The following is a 20,416-nucleotide window of genomic DNA, read 5'->3' on the forward strand; positions in this document are numbered from 1 at the left end:
GGCTGAGGGGTTGCTTAACGCAGCATCACCTGCGGTGCGAAGGTAGAGCGCTGCTCCCCTGTGGGGTTTGCCCAAAAGCAGCCTCGGCAAGACGGTTGTGAGCTTCTGAGAGTTGTAATGGTCTTAGAGAGGTTACCAGGATGCGTCCGCTTTTGTAAAGGGCTTATTTGGTTCTGGCTGGGGCTCAAATTAAGTTTATTGGGAGCCCTGAGTGGGACGGAGAAGGATTTGTCTTGTGTTGCCGTGGGGATTATGCTGCTGGAGTGTGCCGGGTGTCTAATCTGGGCGCGCTTGAATGCTCAGGAGCAGTTACGTGGCTGCCTGACGGTGGCCTTCCCCGACCTGGGTGTTTAGTGGCTGTGCCTGTGGGTCTTCCTCAGGAATCCTCTGAGAGAAATTTTTTTTTTTAAAAAAAGGATTTTACTTGATATCTGTAAAGGGATATTGCTGATAGAGAAACATGAATTGAATTACAGTGAAGTAGTACAGTAGCAGAGCTGCAGTTTACCCAATATATTACAAAATATATATCTATATGCTTTTATCTTTCTTACCTAATTTACTTTGCTGGAGAGACAGCAATTTGGTTGCTTGCCTGTGTTAAGAAACCAGAATTCTTTGCAACAGGACCAGGTTTCCTTCGCATATATCAAACCAGGCAGTCCCTTACAACCCAGACCACCTTGTTGTGGAAAAGCCATTAGGTCAGACCTGCTACCTGTGCAGGGGTGTCTCTGCAGGTTAAATAAATAAAACTGCATGACTCCTGACTTGTTGATGAATATTTGGTTTTTAAAACATGAGCAGCCTTGTGGTAGCCTTGTCTCTTGCAAGCGCTGAGTTGTAGAGTGTTTGAAGAGCGACCTACAAAATGTACAAACGTGAAATAAGAAGGTATTTCACAGGAGTGGGAATTTGAGCTGTGTACTTTTGCCTTGAGGCAGAGGAAACCAGTGTACGCGATCTAGACAAGAGAGTTGGTGTAAGAAATCAGGGACATACTCATAAAACGGTTCTAAAATCGCATCTTTTTAATTAATTTTTCTCCTTTTAGAAATACCAACAGAGTTGACTGTTCTTGTGGATGTGGTAGTTTTGCATCTTAAGCCAAATGCTGTCCAGAGAGTGTCTGGGCCACCAGGCAGGGAGCTTCCCCTCTCCGAGCCACAGCACTGTTGTAGGACGACTCTTAGGCCGCTGCCCCGCAGAAGGAAAGCGCAATACATCTTTTGATCCTCCACCTCTCACCTTATCTTGTGTCTCTCCCTTTTCCCCTTCTTTCAAATAGGCAAAGGGTTCAGGAGCTTCCCCTTTGCTGGCATCTGTGCCCAAAGGGCACGTGACTGTCACCCAGGAGAGGCTTTGGAGGCTGTTGTGTCCCCTCAAGCCATGTTGACAGTAGGTCTCTTAAAACTTGGGAAAGCAGCACTGGACCTGCTGGCTATTTACCGCAGCACAGGAAGATACCTTTCTTTTCAGATCTTGAAAGATAAGGTTTTTAACAGCTTGGGGTCTTTGAGAAGCTCAGGACATCTCTGCCCAGAAGGTCTCCTCAGGCATGATGGGCCATTCTCCTCAGAAGGGAGAATTCTCCAGTGAAGTAATGCACGTGGGGTGGGTGCTGGTATTTAAACCACCATCACTGATGAGCCCGGTTATGCTGGGACCAGGTTTTCCTGCCTTCTCTACCAGCCAGCTAGTGGTATTTCTTCCTATAACCTTGAGGTTTAGAGCTAGCCTGGAATGAAGAGGGTACTGCTGTGCACCAACCAAGCCTGAGCTCTGTACGCTGCTGAATAGTCTTCAGAGGGTGGGATTTTTCAGTCTTGCTTGCCACAACTTGCTGCAAAGCTTATCAGTTTCCTCATCTGTCCGTCACCCCTAATGGAGGGGAAAAAACTAAGCACGGATAGTCGCTGTCCACTCGTAGGGAAGGCAAACAGCCACAAGATGTCAGAGATTATCAGAAAGATAAGCTCTATTTTAAGTGGTAGGATAGCTCAACCACATTTGATGGTGCCCTCCTCCAAGCAGTTATCTAGTGGCGTGTAAAATAGCAGAGGGGATGAAACGGTAGGAGGAGGGGAGGAAGCTCAAGAGATGCTCTAGGACAGGAGATAACCGAGTGGTATTGGAAGAGCTTCAGGTGTGATGTTAAATGGGGAAAAAGAGCCAGCATTCGGGTCTGCCAGAGACTTCCCTGCCACATGCTTTTGCGTTTTTCTGTTGTCGTGTCCCAACGGGGCAGGTCTCCCCCAGAGACCTGTCCAGGGTTTCGGCGTGCTGCTCGCTGTGTCCCTTGCAGCTATGGCAGACGATGGGGCAAGCCACGTCTGTATTCCACAGCAGGGAGCCTGGTGGCTCAGTGGCAGTGCTGGTGTGAGAAGGGAGACTGAGAACTGGCTGCTCTGCGGCTTAAAACCTGCCGTGATCTTGAGCAAGAAGGGAGAGTTCACACGAATGGATTCTCTTACAGATAGAGTTTAATTTTTTTTGTCTTTGGCCATGGAGGGCTCCCTTGTACAACTTCCCGTGAGGTTGCACATGGTTTCATTTACAAGAAGTTTTACTTGTTGTGGAAAAAAAACGTAGAGGGAAGGTTAACTTTTCCCACGCATCAGAGGACCTCCAGCCCTACGGTTGTCTCTGGTCCCTGTTTTTTCTCTTAGCTGATCGCTCACTCATCTGTTCGTGACAGAGCGCTGCGTAAACCAGACATTTGCCTTTACCTCTCGCTCAATGTTTCTGTATATCCAGTTACCTCTGCGTAATTTACAGCCCTGGGAGCGTTTGGAATTTCTTGCCTTCCTACAACGTTTGCTGGGAGGTGACGGAGGCAGGTACCTGACACACGGCTTGTCCCTGGCTGACGTTGGGGAAGAGGCTGTTGTAAGGTTAAGAGCAGTCACCTTTGCATTCTGGGCTTTGGGGTTATTTGAGCATCCTGACTTTGGAGTTAACGAAAATGTCTTACTCCATTTTAACTTTAACTTTTAATTAATTTTAATTTTGCGCCCTTGAAAGACGGATGACTAAATAGTTGTCCTGAGTTTTAGCTGATGCAGTGCGATGCATGGACTTTCTCCCTAACACAGCTATGTCCTGTCACTGAGGTTCTCATCACACCGAAAGACGATGCATGGTGTGACAAAGAAACTGTGAACTTGAATCCTGGTCTTCAGAGCTGAAAAAAACGAAGCGAGTGTCCCGTTTGGGCAACAGTCAACGTTAGGCCTTTTGCAGGAGTGGCAGAGCCGCTCCAGTAGGCGTTTCGTGGCTGTAGCAGGAGAGAGCCTGAAGAGAGGAAGCTAGGGACTGCAGTGGTTAATTAAGCAACGTGCCCGTACAAGCGTGGTGGGATTTGTAAGGCGTAGCTTCCACCCCACTCCCCTTCTGCGACCAGAACTTGAGCAATGACGCATATTTTTGAATATCCTTTACATTCTGTGCATTTTCTTCTGGAAACACGATGTATCTACGGTTTTACAGTGGCAATACCAATGACAAATATCACCATTATCGTGCCTTAGCGTTCCTTAAATTATTCATTTGCTCTGATTGCCGAAACTTGCGCTCTCACAACGTGCAAATCCCAATGTAGGTGCGTAACCAACGGACCTAATTTTGTCCGAGGTCCAGCCCGCTTCTTTGCTTTGAAAACTTTGAGGAGATGCTTTGAAGAATGCTGCAGGAAACACTTCAACGTATAGCATAGCAGGAAAAATATGTTTAGTCTAATTTTATAAAGCTTCTCCTCCCTGCTCCTGTAATTTGAAATCCCGTTTAAAGAAGCACTTTGCCTGAAAAGCAGTGTGGCAGTTTGTGAATACAGCCCAGGCTGCTGATCCGGTGGAAAAGGAAAGAACAGCCAACTGGTTTGCCAGCTGGAAGAAGTGGGTGGTGATGGGTGGTGCACTTAGAATTATTGTTTGAACCCCCACACCTGGGGGGAGTGGGAATTGGTTGGGTCTATGGTGCTTCCTTTCTCCTCCCAGCATCTGCCACCCGTGTTTTTGCTCGTGACGGGACCTGAGGGAAGGCTCGGGCCGTGGGCTTTGCTTGGCAAGTGGCTCTCAAGGGCTGGGCTTGGGGAGGGGGTGGTTGAGAACTACCTGCTGCCTGGGATGGACTGGGCTGGGGAGGGGGCCCACGAGAAGCAGCAGCACCAGCTATGAAGTACCCCCTTCCCCTAAGGGGGACAGGGTTTGAAAACCGGGGTGAAACCCCGCCGTAAAACTGCCTGTGTGGAAGGAGAGTGAGTAATCAAAGCCATCCTCTGCTAGATCAATGGATTTTGACTCAATTTTTTCTTTGTTTCACTGAGCAAATTGATAAAACTAGATTTTTTTTGCTCTGTGATTTTTATGCACGTGGATGTTTCTGGAATGTTTGAATGCAAACCTTTAAAGGATTATTAATTTTGTTCACTAAATACTGCTCTCTGTGTGTGTGCATACATGTATTCATACAGATATAAATATTTAAATCATTTTAGCATTACTGACACTTGGTTGATGCTTACGCTACCCTCTGAGCTGAAGGCAGCCTGGCAGCAAACACTCGGTGGAAGGAACTTGTCTGTCGTTGCTGCTTGGACCATCTATTCCTGTATGGAGTGGTCAGGTTTTCTTCTGGCGCTTTTCTTTGCCGTGCAAACCCGAGTAATTAGCTGGCAAAGTTACCCCACATGAAGCTACAGGTGTTTGGTTGCAGTTGTGTTACTTTAAATGCTGTTTGTTCCAGGTACTCGGGTGCTCTCTAGCAAACGCTTTTAGTCAACCTGGCGTTTGACATTATGAAAAATCAACGAGGTTACATGTGTTAATGAGCAAGAGGGTCAAGCTGAGGCTTGAGCATGAGTGGAGTAGGTGGTATCAGAACTGTATTTTTGATATTTTGGAAGTATTTTGTCTTAGAACTAAAAGGTTTCTGTGTTTGTTACATTCTTCTGTTTCTGTGCCTGGATGTCCAACATCAACAGAAAATATTTTTCTAGTTTATTAAAAGATTGAATCACTGATAAGAGTGTGATTAGATGCTAATCTGGCTAATATGATAATTGAGTAAGATGCTTCTAATTAACAATAATTAACAGCAGACAATCTTGGTTTTAATGATGGTAAAAATGTATTCTTTGCCCCAAATCCAACACTTTAAAGCAAATTTTGAGCACGTAATCAATATCAGCCTTACACATGTTCTTTGCAATCGGTGAGCCTCTGATGCCTGTCAGTCTTGCACTCTCTTTATCTGAGCATGAAGCCTTAAGTCAATGATGTGATGGGGTTTTTTTGACTCTGTGAAGAGCCCGTCTTGTTTGCAACGTAACAAAATTTGGTTATACAGGAACAAAAGTGACTCAACGCTTTCACTTACGGTGAAATGGTGTGACGTAGTGACAAGACTGATAGCGGGTCAAAAGTGTCTAATGATTTCTACAGGTGTTAACTTGTCGTTATTTTATGGTTTCTTTACAGTAACATTTGTTTTCTTTCCAGGAAGAAATTTACTGCATAGCAGCGTTCCTATTTGAAGGCTGCTGCAAGAGAATATAAACCAGATGCAGTTACTTTCATTACTAAAAGCCAGTGTGAAACAGACAAACTATATATGAGGGCATGCATGATCACTGATCTCTGTAAAATGCCTTCTCCGCATCTGTGGAAAGTCGTACGATGTGGTGGCTTTGATCCAAGACAATGGTATCCTGCCATTGACTTTGGATGTTCAATCAAGCTTCTAATTCCTTGGAGTTCTGAAACTGTAGATGTTTTCTCACGTGTTCTTTTCTTTCTTTCCCTTTCAGGAAAACTCTCCTTTTTATTGCAACATGTATAGCTGTGGGTGTTGCCCAAGTACCCAAACAAGGTGAGAAGGCTTCTTTTATAACAGGACACTTGTATTGTCTGCTACTAGATGAAAAGAGTAAAATGGCTGTTGTCACTAGTGACCTTCGGTTCAGTTCCTTAATGGTGACTTAAAGAAAATACCAGCCACAGCATAATGAAAGGGAAAGTTTAAAGCAACCAGTTTGGAAAAGATGACCTTTTGAAAATTACTCCCATTTTCTGTCTCTGAAATTGCTTACATATTTAAGCAAGCTCTTCGTAAAAGAGAAGCCTTGTACAGTGAAAAGGCTTGGATTGTGTCTTCACTGCAAGTGGGTGTCCTTGGGGGTGGCGAGCTGGGACCGAGTTACCTTTGCACTTAGGGCTGTGCAAGCAAACCGCTGCGTATAATAAAGGCTTAGTCTAGGCTGGCATCATTAAAGCAAAACGTGAAATTGTGCGTTCGTCTGGTTTTGCGTTCAGATGCAGATGGTAGCGAGGAAATCGGGTTGTCTCGGTTTTTAGTTTCTTTTTTAACCTGCCAGCTGTTAGAACTGCACCAGCTGTGCAGCTTGCGCTAGGGACTGCTGTGGGAGCATTAACGTCCCGAAGCGGTGGAGGCTAACGTGCCGTTTAGTCATTTCTTATCTGCCAGCAGAGCGGCAGCATCAGTCCTCTGCCGTGTCCCTTCACCACCCGGGTGAAGCAAGAAATGGGTCACCCTTGGCTGGTCAGTCTGTTCACTGCAAACAAACAGCTGGGCTGCATGGTTGAGACAAGACTCATAACGTTTTGCTAGAGCCCTCTGGGATATCTCAGCAGCCTCCCACCGTCGTTCTCACCAATGTCTTTGTCCTTCTCATCCTTCCCTGCACGACTGGCAAAGCTTGGTTGCCTTTTTTTTTTTTTTCTTTCAGTTGCATTTGCGTTGGTTTGTGGGGTTTTCTCCTGTTCTTTTTGTAGCTTTGCTTTCCGTTAGTGGCTCGTTGTTCGCCTGGTAAGATTAGCTGTTGATTTTTCACGCTCAGCTCGATGGGGGCCATGTGCTTTTGGGATGACGGGATTTTCCCAGATTTTTTCTAATAGCTGAGCCAAGTTCTTATCAGAGGAGGGGCAGCACCCGTAGATGTGTGTGGCCTGCCCTGCTCCGGCCCTGCAGGGATGGAAAGGGAAGAGGCTGGTTTAGGGAGGCAGCTTGCGCCTTCCCGGTGCAGCGGGAGCAGGTGGGGGATGCCAGAGACAGGCGTGCAGTGGTGGGTTGAGTTGTCTTCATCCCTCCGTCCCACCCTCCTCCTCTGCACAGAGACACTTTCTCTCCCTTCTCGTGTGCCTCAGCCTGAGAATTGCTTTTCTAACAGAACTTCAGGCGGGGACTGTGAAGGCTTCGGGGCTGGGGGGCGGCAGCATCACAGGGGAGCGGGTGCAGTCTGAGGTTTATTTGCCTCTTGGCTGAGAGTGTCTCTGTGCACAGAGTTTTGCAGAAATGGGGTAAAGCCTCCAGTCTTGACATGCTTCTATTTGGTTATTTTTTTAGTTTGTCGCCAGCAGATGAAGGAGCTTTCCTACTTTTTTTTTTTTTGTTTTTTAAATTACTCAACAGCGTTTCTAGATTGCCACGTGAGAAGCCTGACTGAGTGGGAACTCCCTTCCACCCCCCCGTGCACAGACTGCATTTGCTTTAAGTGTTTGCTTGGGATCGAGACGATGCGTTGAACCTCGAGGCAACTTTCTGCCCGTGGGTGAACTTGGTCCCTCATGCACTTTACCTGCACGGTGCATAAACGAGGCTGCAAAAAGCAGTTCAGACCAGCAGGCTGAGGAAACCTCCTCCTCAGAAGAAAAAAGAAAAAAAGAGCAGCTCAAGTGTGTCCTTCAGTGTCTGTATATAACCCGCAGAGCTAGCACTGTTCCACTTGCAGTGCTTAGAGTTTGTCCAGAAACACGATGGTCTATCCATTAGGAATATGTTAACACTTAAGCTGTTATTAAAACTTTCTTGGCTGTTGTATTTTGAAAAAGAATATTCTGCCAAATAGGAAAATACTGGCTAGCTTAATTAATGTTCCTTCTCTCCTGATCTGATGGGACAGCCCGTGCATGCTCTGCTTGAGAAGCTCTGCCTTGTTCCTTTTGGTAGGCTGCTATAAATTGTGTGAAGTGAAATACATGTGAAGATACAGCCTCAGCCTTGAGGACTGGCACTTTGAGTGCGACTCAAGGACATACAGGATCAATGTGTCTGGCTTTCCTCTGCCAGTCGCTCAGCCTGGTGTCTGGGAGAGCGTTGGTGGCCGCCAGGTATCTTAATTTACCCAATTGCAGATGCAGCATCACCTAGGAAATGGGTGACCTGCTGAGTAATTACTCAGTTCTGGTGGGGCTGAATGACGAACGACCCTTGTCTTTCCCTCACCCATACAGGTAAAGTGAGAAATGGTTACATGAGAGAGCACCTCAAATATCCTGCCTTCAGAGTAGTCATGAGCATGGAGGAATGTGGAAAATGAGTGAGAGAGACTGAACAGAATAGGGGTGTGGAACGAGCAAATAGCCAAATCCCACCCCAATTCCTTTTTGGCGTTTATTTGTGCCACAAGAGGGTCAGAAGATCTTTTGCCAAAGCCCATGTTGGTGTCGTCCGTGTCCCCCCCCCCCCCTCCATGATGCGGTTAAGATTGTGACTTTTTCAAGTCCTCCTAGAAGGTGCAAGGAAAGCACTTAACACTAAAAACCCAAACCAACTTTTCCTTCAAGGAGATGAGCTGTTACAATTTGGGGGACTAATGAGTTGAGTAAACAGTAAGTGAAGACAGATGTTGTGTAGACGTGGGTAAACAAAGAAAACTGACTACTGATAGGTAAAGAAAATAGTGGTTTTCATGCTGGGAGGAAGAGTTGAGAGGGTTGCCTGCTCCCACAACCCTGTGTACTGCCAAGAGCTTCTGAAAGCCTTAAAATAAAATAAAAAATGCACGTTGGACCAGAAATGAAAGGACTGGCCAAAAAAGTTTGGAACAGCCTTTTGGCTTGACGGTGGGTTAACAGGCAGCAAGTCAGCAAGGAATAATTAGTTGATACTTAATCTTTTGCTGTCGTTTTTCACACGGCATTTATTTGTGTGAAGCTTTCTCAGGACCTGCCATTGTTCACAGAAAGCTGTTTGCAGGATGTGGAGAATGTGTCTTATTTCTAATCATGCTCCCAGATGATTTTCCTTTTTTTTTTAATAACTTCTAAACAACGTGCTGTTTTCCAATCAGAACTGCCAAAATTTTGGCAATTTTGCTTGCAGTTTGAGATTTAGTAGCACTACTCTGGAATGTCATTTTTAAATTGACTGTTTTAAGCCAGTTTAGGCATTTTGTTTTACACTTCATTGTATAATACTTTGGACAGATCACGTGCATTGTTATTTTTAAATACAAATATGAAATGACTAATAATTTAAAATACAAGTACTCGCCAAGTTTCAGGTTAGGATGTGGTATTTAGGCACAACCTTAGGTTAGATTATCGACTATCCTCTGTGCAGTCAGCTGGCCCAGCCGGTGCACAGAAGTGCTGCAGCAGGGTCTCCAGCCTTGGGGTGTTGTTTGCACGTGTAAGACCTCTGCGTTGCCCAGAGCTCAGGACCCGCGTTTCTTCCTAGCTTTTCACAGGGGCAATACAAGCACAGCTTTCTCCTCCATAACTACGAGCAGACCACGCAGGACTGGGGTCCTGAGAAAGTGTGCGGGTTCGTTAGCAGATGCATTGTGCTTCGAAGCTCTGCCTTAACCCGACCTCTGTTAGCATTTTGACAGATAAAAATACAGCCGCGGTAAATTAATTGCTGTGAGGCAAAACATCTTGAGAAACTGGCGCACCCAGGACTTTCTGCACAGATAGGCTTTCTCTGTATGTCTGTCTGCGCTGGCTACCTGCCAGGGTAATCTTGGCGCATTCATGAATCTCAAACATGACTAGAAACACTACAAGGTGTGTAATTAATTTTCAAGATGTACAGTGCATTCAGGTTGATGCTTTTGGTTCCAATTTATAAACCGCTGTCAAGGAAATCTCAGGCTCTTTGCATAATTTACCACTGAAGCTAAGCCAACATCTGTCTATTCTTGAAGTTTGCTATGAGTATATCCAGTAAACATGGGAGACTGGGAAAGGAGACTGTTTTTTCCCCTAAAAGAGTGAGCATCTGTTTGTTTCAATTGCTCTTTTTCTCTTAATATAGCAGAGAATCCTTAACTTTTCTTGGTTACCCCAAATACAGGTTGCCCAGAGCAGCCGTGGCTGCCCCCTCCCTGGCAGTGCTCAAGGCCAGGCTGGATGGGGCTGGGAGCAACCTGGTCTGGTGGGAGGTGTCCCTGCCCATGGCAGGGGGTTGGAACTGGATGATCTTTAAGGTCCCTTCCAACTCAAACCATCATGTCATTCATTCTATCACTTCTGTGTAGTTTTCTTTTTTTTAGAGATGTTCTGGCTTTAATTATTTGTCTGATTTATGTGAAAGATGGGTGTGCCTTACACTAGGAATTTGGTGGCCTTGCTGTGTGCAGTATATATGCTCTAGGGAGTACAGATTTGTTAAGATACTGTGTGTACATTTCTTTATATGGATCTGAATTTATGAGCTTGTAAAGGAAATCAACAGTATGCCTTCATTTCTTTTTACAGCAATAGATGTTCTTCATCAACTGGGCCTCGTGAAGGATGTTCCACAGCCCTCAGAGACGACAGTGCCCTCAACATCATCTCTGTTACCTCAGGGTGTTCGTCGAACCGTGTCAGGAGTTGTACTAACCAGCGACGCACATGTTGAGTCCCCCGTCGTTCAAGTTATACCATCAAATCTAGGGCACCAGTTCACCATATTGGTTGGGCTGTACTCTTACAGAGTAAATAATGCTTTCCTTTTCAGTGTTAGGAGCAAAAGTAGACTGCAGTTCGGTGTCCAGCTGCTACCGAGAAAGGTAGTGGTGTACACTGGAGGGAAGCAGTCCGTATACTTTGATTACAGTGTTCATGATGAACAATGGCATTCGTTTGCCATTGACATCAGGGACAAGACTGTCTCAATATCCGCTGAGTGCGGAAAGAAGTACTATAGCAGGGAAGTACTTTCTGCGGTGGAGACGTTTGATTTGGATGGTTTATTTACCCTGGGAAGAATGAACTCTCACTCTGTCAGCTTCGAAGGAGTTATATGTCAGCTAGATATTATTCCCTCTGCAGAAGCCTCTGCAAACTATTGTAAATACGTGAAACAGCAGTGTCGCCAGGCTGAAACGTATCGATCTCGGCTGGGAGCTCCGCGTGGGTCAGATGGGCTGGATATTTTTGCAAAGATGACAATCGATGAGAAAAACCGGTCGGAAGGTATATCAGCTTATAGAAGGAAAGAAGCATCAAACGTTGCTGTTACCAGCGTTGCTCAGATTCACTTTCTACCAGAATACTTGGAGTCAAGAAATGTCTCTGCGTCAGAGTTTGCGGAGGCCAAACCTCTGTTGCTGGAAGCTTGGCCTGAAACAGAAGTCCAGGAGAACATCAATCTGCCTCTTCATCAACAGGAGATGAGTGAAAAAAGAAGCATCGCTAAACCCCATGCAGGATCATATCCAGATGATACTTTAGATAATACCACAGAAGATGCGGGCAGGCAAAGTGAGCCTTCTCTGATCTCTCCTGGAAAACAGAGTGAAACTAAAAGCAAGGGAACGGACAAAGCAAAGCAGCGTTTAGATGAACCAAGCAAAAAGCAGCAAATCTTCAACGCGACCCTGTACAGGTCACCTGCTGACCTCTCCCTGGATGATCAACTCGGTCCAGGGCAGGAAGGTGCATTTGATGCCGATGAGACTTATCACACGGCAAACAGTTACGAACTTGGCGTTGATAATTATGCTCGTGGCTATGAAGATCTTGACAAAATGTTTGCAGTGGGAAGTGTCAGAGGTCCCAAGGGGGAAACTGGACCTCCTGTAAGTTGCCTTTACTACTCTTTTTACTATAATACAGCACCGTACGTTGAACAGGGGCTTTGAAAGAAACCTCGCACAGCATGCCAAAGCTGACTGCGACTTCTCCCGGCTGTACTGTACAAATGTTTGTCTGCCTTAAGTATGTCTCTCTCCCGCATGTAATTTTGGTGTAAGTGCTGTATATTTTTATTTACTGGCAGAATACAAAGACATTCAAGACATCCACGTTTTGGTGAAGTGGTAGGCAACCCAGACTTCTTGAAACTTTGAAATGCAGCCAGATGTTTGTAACTGCTAATTGTGGAGACTGCTCGCTTAATAAAATTACAGGATAAATTCATAGAGTGCACAAATGGAGACACTGATCCATGAAAAGAACAGCCAGGCTATTTGGAAGACTTGACGTAGTTTTCTCAGTTGAGCAATGCTATCAAAATTCGTAATTGTAGAAAGAGACCAGTTGCAGCATCTAGACTGGTAAATCCATTCGTAACCTGAGGTTATGGGGTCATGCAAACCTGCCTGTAAAATGATTTTTGGAACAGTCTTACGAGATTTTCTGGCATTTTTTTTGGTTTGCAGGGTGATCCCTGAAACAATTGCAAATGCAGGGTAGTGCTTTTAATAGAAACCGGTTTGTCCTTTCTTATTGTGTGCACAAGGCTCATAAACTCTTTAATACATAAAAATGGGGGCAATACATATAGCTATAGAAAAGAAAAATCAGCAGTTCTGATAGATAGTGCTTGTTTGAGTTTTTGGTTAAAATTTTTAAACCCTATCATGGAGTAGGTAATTCCACTTGCTCTTTTTTTTTTTTTCCCTCTCTTTGTGTGCATTTCTGTGGTTATTGCTGGAAAGCAATTTGATACATGTTAAGCAGCTCCTGATGTATATTTGAATGTGCCCATAAATTTATTGTGTGTCTTCTTTCAGCACTGAAATAGTTTTTTCTTAAGGTAGTCAGCAACTGAAAACCTAGTTAAAAGTTCCGATTTTAATCTAAGCAGGACCCAGATGCAAAGGGATTGTTACACAATTAAAAAAGTGTTAACAAGCAAATCACATTAGTCCAGGGGTGCCCTTGCTTGATCTTTTTTGAATGTGAAGTCAGCCTTTCTTAATCTTTTTGTCCCATATGATAGTATTTATGGGGACGTATTGCTAAGTATGAAGCTGTCATCAACATGAGGTTAATTTCCATTTTTGGAGCTTAGGACATTTAGTAACTGCTAATGGAAGCTTTTAATTTTAGCACATAGCTTATACATTGTGATATCAGTCAGTCATAGCTAAGAAAGTTAAATCTAGTCTTTTTTTACGTGGCACAGAAACAGCTGCTGATCATGCTGCTGGTTGTTTGAGTTATTAAGAAACTCCAAGCAAATGCTCTGTATTTTTCTAGACACAGTATACATACGGCATCAAAGATGACAGCTGATTTGGGGAGTTCAGGGATATCTATGTTACCATTTTCTATGCCTGTCTTGCAGACTGGGGACACAGAAGTTTGTCTTGTCTAGGGAGGCAGTTAGAGCAGACCTTGCGTTCGGTATAGGCTGTAGCAATGAATACGGGGCATTTGTGCTGAAGTGTTTTGCTGAGTCAGGATTTAAATAACATGCCCAAGGTCTTGGAGATCTGTAGCAGAGCTGGGAAGTTAATCTAGACCTCTGTGGGCACTAGTTTGGCTGAAGGGGCCATCAGCACCCACTGGAACAGAGGCAAAGCCTTGTGCTGCCAGAGAGGTTGATGCCAAAGGAGATGAGGCCACTGCAATAGTCTTGTCGACACAAGATTTGGTAAAGATTTGTGCTCCGTGGGGGTTGCGTGGCACAGTACCTGCCACTGTTGTTGGCCTCAGACTTGAAGAGGTGATCTTGGTTTGCTTTCTCAGCCCGTGCAGGGAAGACCAGAGATTAGCCAGCTTTTATATGTGTGGCTTTAACACTTTAGTACCTAAGTACCCACAGAGTCTTACCAATGGGGAACCTAAAAAAACCAACACTGAGGAACTTGCAAACTTCCCTTGCAGCAAAAAATCCTGATGAGGCATGAAACCCCGCCCTCCCCCTTTTTTTTTTTCTTCTTTCACTACGTTGTGCTTGGTTTGAATCTTCTTTCATGACTTCAACACAGAAATAGTGTTTGTTCTATTGGAGTTGACAGGCAAGGACTAGCTTTTGTGGTTCTTAAAATTCTCAGCTTCGTTTTAGCTTCTAATCACCTACCAGAACTGATTCTTGCCTTGTATAATTAGGCCTGTTGTATTCCACGGTCCTGCAGCTGCAGAATTTACCCACCGCTGCAAAGCAGGGCTCCAGAATTCAGGCTTTCATTTATGGATAGCATATGGAAAAGGACACCTGTTTCTTCAAAACTATTAAGACCCTGATTAAAATTCTAGCGGTGGCAGTGACTGAAATTCCTGACAAAAGCAGTTTGCAGTAACATATTACATAGTCCCACACTGGTAGAAGGAGGGGGTTGATACAAGCCAAAGAGCTGATTTAGGTCGCTTGCTGGTAGGTAATTGCGTCTGCAGGCCTATCTGCGCAGGGCTTGGCTTCCCCTGAGAAATGAGCTAGGAATTAGTTTCCTCTGTTGGAAAAGCTTTCTGGGTTGTGAAGACAGTCAGGAGGTAAAATAGTAGCAGAGCAAAAGGTGGTGTTCCTTAGGCTGTCTAGTTGGTACGAGGAAGCAGTCTGGAGATGTTGCCAGGAGGAACTGGGAACGCAAGCCCTGCGTTCGGCGGAATTGAGTCCTGGATGAGATGCTCTTATTCCAGCCAAGAGCTGTGAGGGTTGGGAATCATGAGACAGGGAGGTTCAGAGATCCTAAACGTGGTGCTAAACAAACAGCAGTTGGGGTAGCGTTGAACAGAATTGCTTGCTGAGGCTCTCCCTGGCCACAGGCGATATGTTGGGCAGTTAATCACCTTCATGCATTTTAGCTCTGCAGGTAACCCTCGCGTTTCCCTGCCCAAGCTGAGAAATCTATCCAGTATCTGCTGATTCAGATAGAAACTTAAGATTTTTGCTGTTTCATTTTTAGTAGCAAAAAGATGTTAGCTTTAAATATTTAAACATTACATTTCATTTAACTCACCTGAAACTGATGCAGTTTCCCTATCTTCTGCACAACAACATTGAAAAGCTTTAATCCATAACCCAAAGCCATATATATATCTATTCCTCTAATGTTGATGACATTGCTTTGGCTATTGTAGAAATTCTTGACAGAGGAAGGGAAAGGCTTCCAGAGCTGTAAAGAAAGGAGGTTAATCATACACAAGTGACTGCCTGACTCTAGGGCATCTGGAAAGAGAAGCGTGTGGGGTTTTTTATCATTTCCAGTGAAATGCGAATGAAGCAAGAAGGAAGAATAGGTGGACATTCATGTTTGGTAGGATCATTGTTGCTCCATCATTGGTATCTGTATGAAGTAATATGCTTTAAAAAGGTAGACAAAGCACGCTAGGAGTAGGTGAGAGAATTCTGAGCGGCAGACTCGGAGTTCCAGGTGGTCTAAAACTGATGGGATGAAACTTAGTGCAATAGCATAGAAATTAAAAGTACAGATAGAGGATGTGGGAGGGATTGGTTAGGCAGTCAGATGAGGGTGATAGAGTAATGTTACAGTGCACTAGAGAAGAAATTTGTCTTACCACTGTGATGCTTGATACGATACCGGGAGTGGTGAGTGTCAGGCTATTTTGCTACTGTTTTGGAAATGCTGAGGCTGCAGTTTGGAGAAGCAGCCTCAGTTTTGGAGGATGAGCTTTGAAAAGGGTGTAGACGGACTGGAAGGATTGCAGAAGGTTGCAGGAACGGTGGCGCAGTTGTAGAAAATATGATTCTGAGCAAAGGTTAAAACAAAGGTGTGTTTAGTCATGAAAGCAGGGGACGAATGTTACTGTTCTGCAAAGGGTGAGTGAATAAAGAGACATTTTTGCCTCTTCACAGAAAGTATGGCAAGACAGAGTAGGAAATTTTAGGTGGGACATAAGGAAAACGTAGCTAATCAGAGTGATACCTGCACAGTAGAAAAAGTGATATTAGCAATATTAAAAGTGGAATTTCCTTTTGTGGAGATTTTTTTCAGAGAGGTTTTGAGCCTGATGTTTCTGTTTACTTCCCTGCTGTATTTCAGGTATTTTGGTGGTGATGTACAGAAAGGTTCGTGGGTTTTTTGTTTTGTCAAAGGACCACCTGCCTTAGATATTGGATGGATCAAGCATTAAGCTCATGTGTTCCTTTAATTTAGTCTTTTATAAAGGTGTTTGAGGTGAGCTGAGGTTGAGCGGTTGGGGTGTAGTCAAATGCCTTTTAAAGAGAAACTCCATGGGGTTTTTTGCAAGAGAAACTTCAGTGAATATGATTCAGGTATTGAATGGCCACAGGATCAGCGTATGCCTGTGCAGAAGTTTTAACTACTTAATGCAGAATTTACTGCTGTGATCTGAAATCTTTGGGGCTTGTCTTCTGTAAATGAAATGCTTCCCCTTACCTCTGGCGTAGGGCTAGTTAAAAGCACGTGCATCCACAGAAGGGCTTCACTATTCCTAGAAAGTGTCTGTGAAAGTTCACCATTACATTCATCCCCATGACCATTTGAAAGGTAGTGGAAATTGCTGGAAGAGTAGCATCTACTTTTATTATTTCAGGATTAAGCCATAATTATGTGGAACTTGAGCTTCTCCCCTCAATAGCTAAATGGAATTTTTACAGTTCCTAAGGACAGTGAGTTGTAGTACCTTTCTTAAGGTACGTATGATCTGTTTTGAGCAAACTGAGCTTACTAAATCAATGAATTTTAAATTTGCCTCAGTAATATTTACACAAAGTCACGTGTTTTTTTTTTGTTAGTGGTTAAAATGTCAAATGCAAACCACCGCATTAACACTTTTAATTGCTTCAGGTTTGATTACTGTTTCCAGGAAAAGCTATTCAAACAAATGACTAATTCCTTGGTTTAAGAGAGATTGGCCCACTCTCAGATGTTGACTTCTGTGGCTGACATGGATGCCTAAGAGGCATACATACCTTCCTAGCTAGCAGAAAACCAGCCACGCTGATTTGAAGTTGTAGTTGCTTTCACAGGTTGAGGAAGTACATAGGGTGGAACAACTTCTTACAAGTAGTCGGAAAAACATTTCCAGGGAGGCTTATGTGTGCTCTGCTGTCAGGAGAGATGCTGCCTGAGTTGGAGGGAGGAGTCTGTGCTGGAGGCTGTCACGTCCTCTGGTTAAGGAGTTCATACTTTAACCAAACGCCTGCATGGCTGGTGCTAATTGCTTATTATTGTTAACCAGAGACTTCATCTACGATGGTTGACTTTGTTTTAGAAAGCCTTGAGAAAGCGGTATTCATCTGTGGCTGCATAGTTCAAGATATATCTTACTATTTCTTTTAGGGGTTGCAGAGGGCTTGGTTGTGATTAGATTTTCTTCTTTTTGTCTTTTTTTTTTTTTTTAATTGGAGAGGTAATCACTTAGGAATTACTGTAATCAAAGTGTGGGAGGTGTTGGTTGGTTTGTTTATTTTTTTCCAAAGGGAAGCAGGTACTATTAAAAAAATATGTAAAAGGTCACATAGGAAAAAAATATCTCACTGCCCTCATTCAATAAATCAGCAGCAAAGAACGGGGATCTTAATAAATACTCATTAAGATTTCTAGTAGAAAAATGGTGGGGTTTGGATATTGATGTGTTTTTAAGGAAATGTAGAAAGCACCTGAAACAGGGATACAGAAGAACTTTGTACCACAGATCGCAAAAGAATGCACACTACTTGCAACTGGTTTACCGAATAAAAAATACGTTTCATTTTGTAGTCCCAGGATAATTTTCAAAGCAAAGTGCATCTCTTAGCTCCCAATTTGAGAGGACAGAGCAGAAAGCATATTACTTCAGCAGTGGCAGGGTGGGAAGCTCTCTGTGCTGTTTCAGGTACATTTTTGGACCTGGACAAGAATGCCAGGCCAAGAGCTTTCCATGTGTCTGTCTGCTACAGTTCTGGGGCGGGGGGGGTGGTGGTGTTTGTTATTAAATAAAGGGTCTTTTTACTTCAGAAAAATATGAGTGTGCTAGTGAGCATTTGTGCCATCAGGGTGAACAGTGAGCCTCCTATGCTAAAAGTGTGACGTTACATTTCGCTTAAAGCCCAGGCAGATTTCTGTGCTCTCAGTTACACAGAGAGGGAAGCGCAGGGCATGGGTTTCAGCGTGACTTAATGCAGTATGTATGGACAGACAAATATCCCCAGCTAGAAACAGGCAGTTGCACTACAATTAGACTCCTAAGATTATTATGATTAATTGGAGACGAAAGTCTTTCTTTTTTTTTTTTCTTCCTTCCTCAGAACAGAGTTTTTCTCAGAATTGCCCAAAGTGGTCTGTATTTTGGCCAAGTTAATGCAATTGTAAGTTCGTAATCAGCACTGTCTTCTCTGCCAGTGATGTTATCTTTCCAAGGAAAAAGAAATATCACTTCCACAAAACTTGAGGTTCTCAAAAATACAACTTTTGTTTTAATAAAGGATTCATTGATTGCTAAGAAAGCCCCAAAGGGTGCTGGTCTTCTTTTTTTTTTTTTTTTTTGGTGATGGGCAGTATGATACTCAGTGTTTTGCCTAGTGGCTCAGCCGAGAGGCTGTAGTATATACAGAACATGAGAGTGCGAAGAAGCCTGGGTGAAAGAGCGAGTTGAATCCTTTCCTGCTATCGACCGACCTCCTTCCTGAGGTCTGACTTGGGTGATGCCCACCTTCCCTAGCGGTTAAAGCTGGGACGTGCTGTGCTGGCATTCATGGCAGCTGAATTCATCCTTAAGAACAGCCCGTGCCTCCTTAGGGCTCAAGCGTGATAGAGGAAAGATAATATAAATTGGTGCAGGTCTTAGTCTAGAGCTCCCATTCGTTTTTGAGTACAGTGAAGCAGATCCTGGCGTTTTGAATGTGAACAGCAATCGCGTACGGAAAAGGAAAGGTTTCCATGGTTGAAACAACTAGATATACAGAGGGTGGTACACTGTCTAATATTCCTGTAGTGACTAATAATCTAACTTATTTGCAGAAGACACATCTGGTTATATACTAGCATTTTTTAAAAAAATTTGCATTTTCTTTAAAGAAGGTGATATTCAGTATATACAAGGGCAAACATGCTACCAGTTATTCTTACCAGAAGCTTTTAATAGGAAACTGATCATTTGTCCACATTTTTTTTTTTTCTATTTCATGTCTGTCTTTTCTGTAAGGTGGTATCTCATTTTTTCACAGTTACTTCTAAAATGTGTTTGGCATGCCAGTATGCTGATTAAAAAGGCTTAATTATCCTCTGTTCTTTCTTTTGAAATACACTGCACTTGCTTGTTTCTAATCCTTGAACTGATACACTTAAGTAGAAGTTACTATCTAGACTGTTAGCTCCAATTCCTCTGACATAAGATACTTTCTAAACAGAAATCTGATTTAGAGCCGGATTAAAAACACATGTGCTTGCAGTCTGGGAACTGGTTTCCGAACTGAGAAGGTCTGCACAAGCAGAAAGTCATCAGTTAGAAGAACTGGTCTGATTCAGACTTGTGATACTGTCCTTGTCTCAGCTTTTAGCCTCAATTGTTTTGATTTTTCTATCACCAGGGTCCTCCAGGTCCTCCAGGTTTACCTGGTCCAGCAGGAAAGAGAGGTCCTCGGGTGAGTAAAACAGCGATGTTCTTCTGTAGCTCTAGGCAGGTCACCAGTAATCAAACTGGAGTCTGCATCATTTTGTTGTTCTTAACTTTATTCATGTGCTTGGGACTAGATGATCTTTCAAGGTCCCTTCGTTCTGTGATTATGAAAGTGTATGATTCCCAACATTTAGCAGATAGGTGAAAGTAAGGCAAAGCAAACAGGTATTTTTGCTGCCGTGAGCCTCCAGCGTAGTTAATTCCGCGTACGGATGCGTACACAGAGCTTTGTTACATTTGTGCCTGGCTTTTGCTGCTCCCGATGTTAACTTCTAGTTTTTCCATGCTGCTCCCACCTGCTGCAATCTAAGGTCATGTTCATTGGTGTTAGGAATGAGGGGGAGTGAGCAATGCATGCCACAGCCACGGAGGAGCAGGCGGTAGATACAAAATTAACCGCTGCAAACAGAGGGAGGGGAAAAATCACTCCCAAAAACTCGTTTTAGCCTCTTGTGTTACACAGCTTGATAAAAGGGGTGATAGATATCTGCGTAACCTGCCCAAGAAACGAGCTGCAGTAGCAAACCTTGATTTGTTTTGTGTGACTGGGTGCACCCCAGCATGAGCAGGGACAAGGGACAGAGCACAGGCTTTGCTGCACTGGGCAGAAACCCGTGCCCCAGCTGCCAAGAGCACGGGAAAAGACTGTGCCTCTGCAAGGAGTAGTTGACGGGGCAAGAGGGTAAATGTTTGAACAATTGTGTGCAAAAAAAATGCTGGAGGAGTCCCTGAGGTCATGGTTGATTTGGGGGGTTTTAGGGGAAGGGTAGCTGGAGGGAACAGGCAAGGAGTTATTGTGTAGGTGCTTTCGGGCCATGGTATTTGGGGATGCGAAGTGGTCACGGCTGGAACGCATCATCTAGGCGAATCTCAAGTGG

General features: G+C 44.0%; 1 protein-coding gene across 1 annotated transcript in view; it reads left to right on the forward strand.

The window, feature by feature from the left end:
* The first annotated feature begins 3,469 nt into the window (after window positions 1-3,469).
* The window catches only part of COL24A1 (collagen type XXIV alpha 1 chain), a 138,849-nt gene continuing 121,902 nt past the window's right edge, over window positions 3,470-20,416 (forward strand). The window contains exons 1-4 of the mRNA XM_086463065.1: window positions 3,470-3,597; window positions 5,807-5,868; window positions 10,500-11,806; window positions 19,450-19,503. Coding sequence (XP_086319191.1) covers window positions 3,470-3,597; window positions 5,807-5,868; window positions 10,500-11,806; window positions 19,450-19,503 — 1,551 coding nt within the window. The remainder of the gene's footprint in view (window positions 3,598-5,806; window positions 5,869-10,499; window positions 11,807-19,449; window positions 19,504-20,416) is intronic.

This window comes from Leptosomus discolor, chromosome 3, assembly GCF_034619465.1.
Source record: "Leptosomus discolor isolate bLepDis1 chromosome 3, bLepDis1.hap2, whole genome shotgun sequence".
Classification (NCBI taxonomy): domain Eukaryota; kingdom Metazoa; phylum Chordata; class Aves; order Leptosomiformes; family Leptosomidae; genus Leptosomus; species Leptosomus discolor.